Source organism: Sinocyclocheilus grahami, unplaced genomic scaffold, assembly GCF_001515645.1.
Source record: "Sinocyclocheilus grahami isolate Dianchi unplaced genomic scaffold, SAMN03320097.WGS_v1.1 scaffold651.1, whole genome shotgun sequence".
In the NCBI taxonomy this organism is placed as follows: Eukaryota; Metazoa; Chordata; class Actinopteri; order Cypriniformes; family Cyprinidae; genus Sinocyclocheilus; species Sinocyclocheilus grahami.
In genome coordinates this window covers 398,525-401,019 of record NW_015505830.1, presented here as the reverse complement: position 1 = coordinate 401,019, position 2,495 = coordinate 398,525, and the positions used below count along the sequence as shown (strand labels likewise).

Genomic DNA, 2,495 nt, shown 5'->3' with positions numbered 1-2,495 from the left:
TATTGTGAAAAATAATTTCGATTTGATTGAAAAAGATTTGCGAATTGGCTGTCATATTTTTGATTTCCCAGGTTAGCATGATCAAAAAAATTTATTCTGTGTTCACGACAATGTTAACCATGAAGCAAAAATCCCTGTAGCGTTACAAAACGGTCAGTTTCACTGGTTACGGCAGGTCTATGTGGAAGTCACTTGGGTGAAAACTGCAGGTTTAAAGCGCACACTATCAAAAGTTACCGTGTCAATATAAAAAAATCATATTGCTGTATGATTACGTTGGATTGTAGGGTTTCTATTCACAGTTTCAGGTCCAAGAGACCAGTAAGAGTTTATAAAATATCCCCCCCAAAAAAGATCCTAAACCCACAGGATGCATTTTAATTGGCATTGTCTTGTTTTTCTCTTTAAACCACTTACGACAGGAACCATTGTTTAACTCAGCGGTACTGAAGAACCCTGATGCTCTTGCCGTTTTCATCCAGAAATCACGGAAATAGTGGTTCACATGACGCCCCTTATTAAAGATCACAGTGTAGCTGTGGAGGGGACTTGTTTTGAGGGCCCCTGAGAGAAACGGCTTTTTCTAGAAATCAAGCAGACGAATGAGCCAAAGCCGACTCAGTACATGTCTCTGTAAATCTCCTGCAGTAAGGGATGCAGCGAAGTGTCTTCTGTCTTCTTGATTTCCTGCACTAACTGAGCGTGCTCCGTCACCAGCTGCCGCAGGTCCACTAGTTTCTGGAGGACTTTAGGGAAGAGGAAACCGTTGTCTGGATGGTTGCTCTTGAGGTGCAGATGAAGCACGTTTATGATGCTCTCCTGCATTCGCTCGATGTGCGGGACGTTCACCAGGCCTGGCCGATCTGGAAGAGCATGAGTCTGAAATAAATCACTGGCAAGCAAAAACTGGTCTATTCTTTTTAGTACTTGTAAGAGTTCATTAGAATTTAAAAATGTTCTACAACACAGGCGTTTTCAACGCACAGAATCCATCTTGCGTAGCTAAAAGCGGTTGCTTTTACTCCTGTACTAGTATAAGTTCAAGCCTATATTCAAGTATTACTGCAAAATGTAAAAACTGTAAATAATAAAATAAAAATATAATAAAAATTTAATCATATATGAGATAATATTTTTATTTTTAAATATGTGTTTTCATAAAAATATTTTAATATTATATATATAATAATATTAATAATAATAATAATGCATATATACATATGTGTGTATGTGTAAAAATTATATAATAGAATAAGCATTTAAAAATAAAAATATAATTGAAAACATATAATAATAAAAGTATATATATATATATATGTATCTATATAAACAATACATAAAATAATTAATTAACTAACTATAATATACTGTATATCACAAAAAATATATATAATCAAATAAAAAATAATTGAAAAAAAACATTTCATAAAAATATCTTTATAATAATAATAATATAATACTACTATTCATAATAGTATAATAACTATATTATATATACACCTCCACAGCAGATGATGGCAGCGATAAACAGTGCGAGGTCACTATCGTCCAGTTCGAGGGAGTTGAACTTCATGGCAAACTGAAACTTGGGCTCCATCATTTCGCTGAACGGCCGTCGCAAGCTCTTCAGAAACTCTCTGGTGATGAAGCCGCTGCCGTACGCGACCAGCAGGCCGTCTTTATTCATGCACGACGCCAGCACGGCGAAGAGCGCCTCATGGACGCCGTACTTTAATAATGTCACCTGTCCGAGAAAACAGACTGCGCTCAATGAAGAGATATGTGCATATCTGAAGATCTTCATTTTTATGAAGCTTGAGGTGTTTACAGGACGTGATGCTCGTATTTGGCACTAACCTGGTCATTTAAGTCCAGGTCTGAGAAGCCTGGCACGGATTTGGCGAATTCAGTCAGCTCGGTCACTGTCTCGACCGAAGTGCACTGACAGCAGTGGAAGATTCGAACCTCAGCGTCTTTATTCAGCAGAGCCCCAGAAGAGCCTACCATCTTGGCCACAAGAGTCTGTTCGGCCAACTGCAGCGTCTCCATGTCGTGGATGACAAAAGGCTACAACACGACGAGAATGAAGCATGAAGATCATATTAAGAATAAACTGCTGTATAGTGGTTGATACAGGTTTTTCAATGGCAGATGACAATATCTAGAGTGCTGGGTGGCAGGTGGGCAAAAATAAATAAATAATAAAAATAAATAAATAAATAAATTCAATAAATGTATAAAGAAAAAGAAGACAAGCCCTTACAGTAGTTCTCCCCAACTTCCTATTTCAATAATCTGAAAAATTAAAATTCAATCTAATTAATAAAATAAAAATAAGTTTGAATAAGTATGTATATGTAACAGACTAAAATACAGCCGATATATATTATATATATATATAGTAGAATATAAAACAGAATAAAAATTGAATTATAATAATAATACATTATTATTATTATTATTATTTTGTATGTGCATATATAACAAAATTTACA

General features: G+C 35.4%; 1 protein-coding gene across 2 annotated transcripts in view; it reads right to left on the bottom strand.

Moving 5' to 3' along the window:
* Positions 1-9: 9 nt before the first annotated feature.
* Positions 10-2,495, bottom strand: part of LOC107558597 (peroxisome proliferator-activated receptor alpha-like) — a 35,832-nt gene continuing 33,346 nt past the window's right edge. For both annotated transcript variants that reach the window (XM_016242257.1, XM_016242258.1), the window contains exons 6-8: positions 1,858-2,067; positions 1,501-1,744; positions 10-863 (exon numbers count right to left, since the gene is read on the bottom strand). In XM_016242257.1, the coding sequence (XP_016097743.1) occupies positions 619-863; positions 1,501-1,744; positions 1,858-2,067 (699 nt within the window). In that variant the 3' untranslated portion in view covers positions 10-618. The remainder of the gene's footprint in view (positions 864-1,500; positions 1,745-1,857; positions 2,068-2,495) is intronic.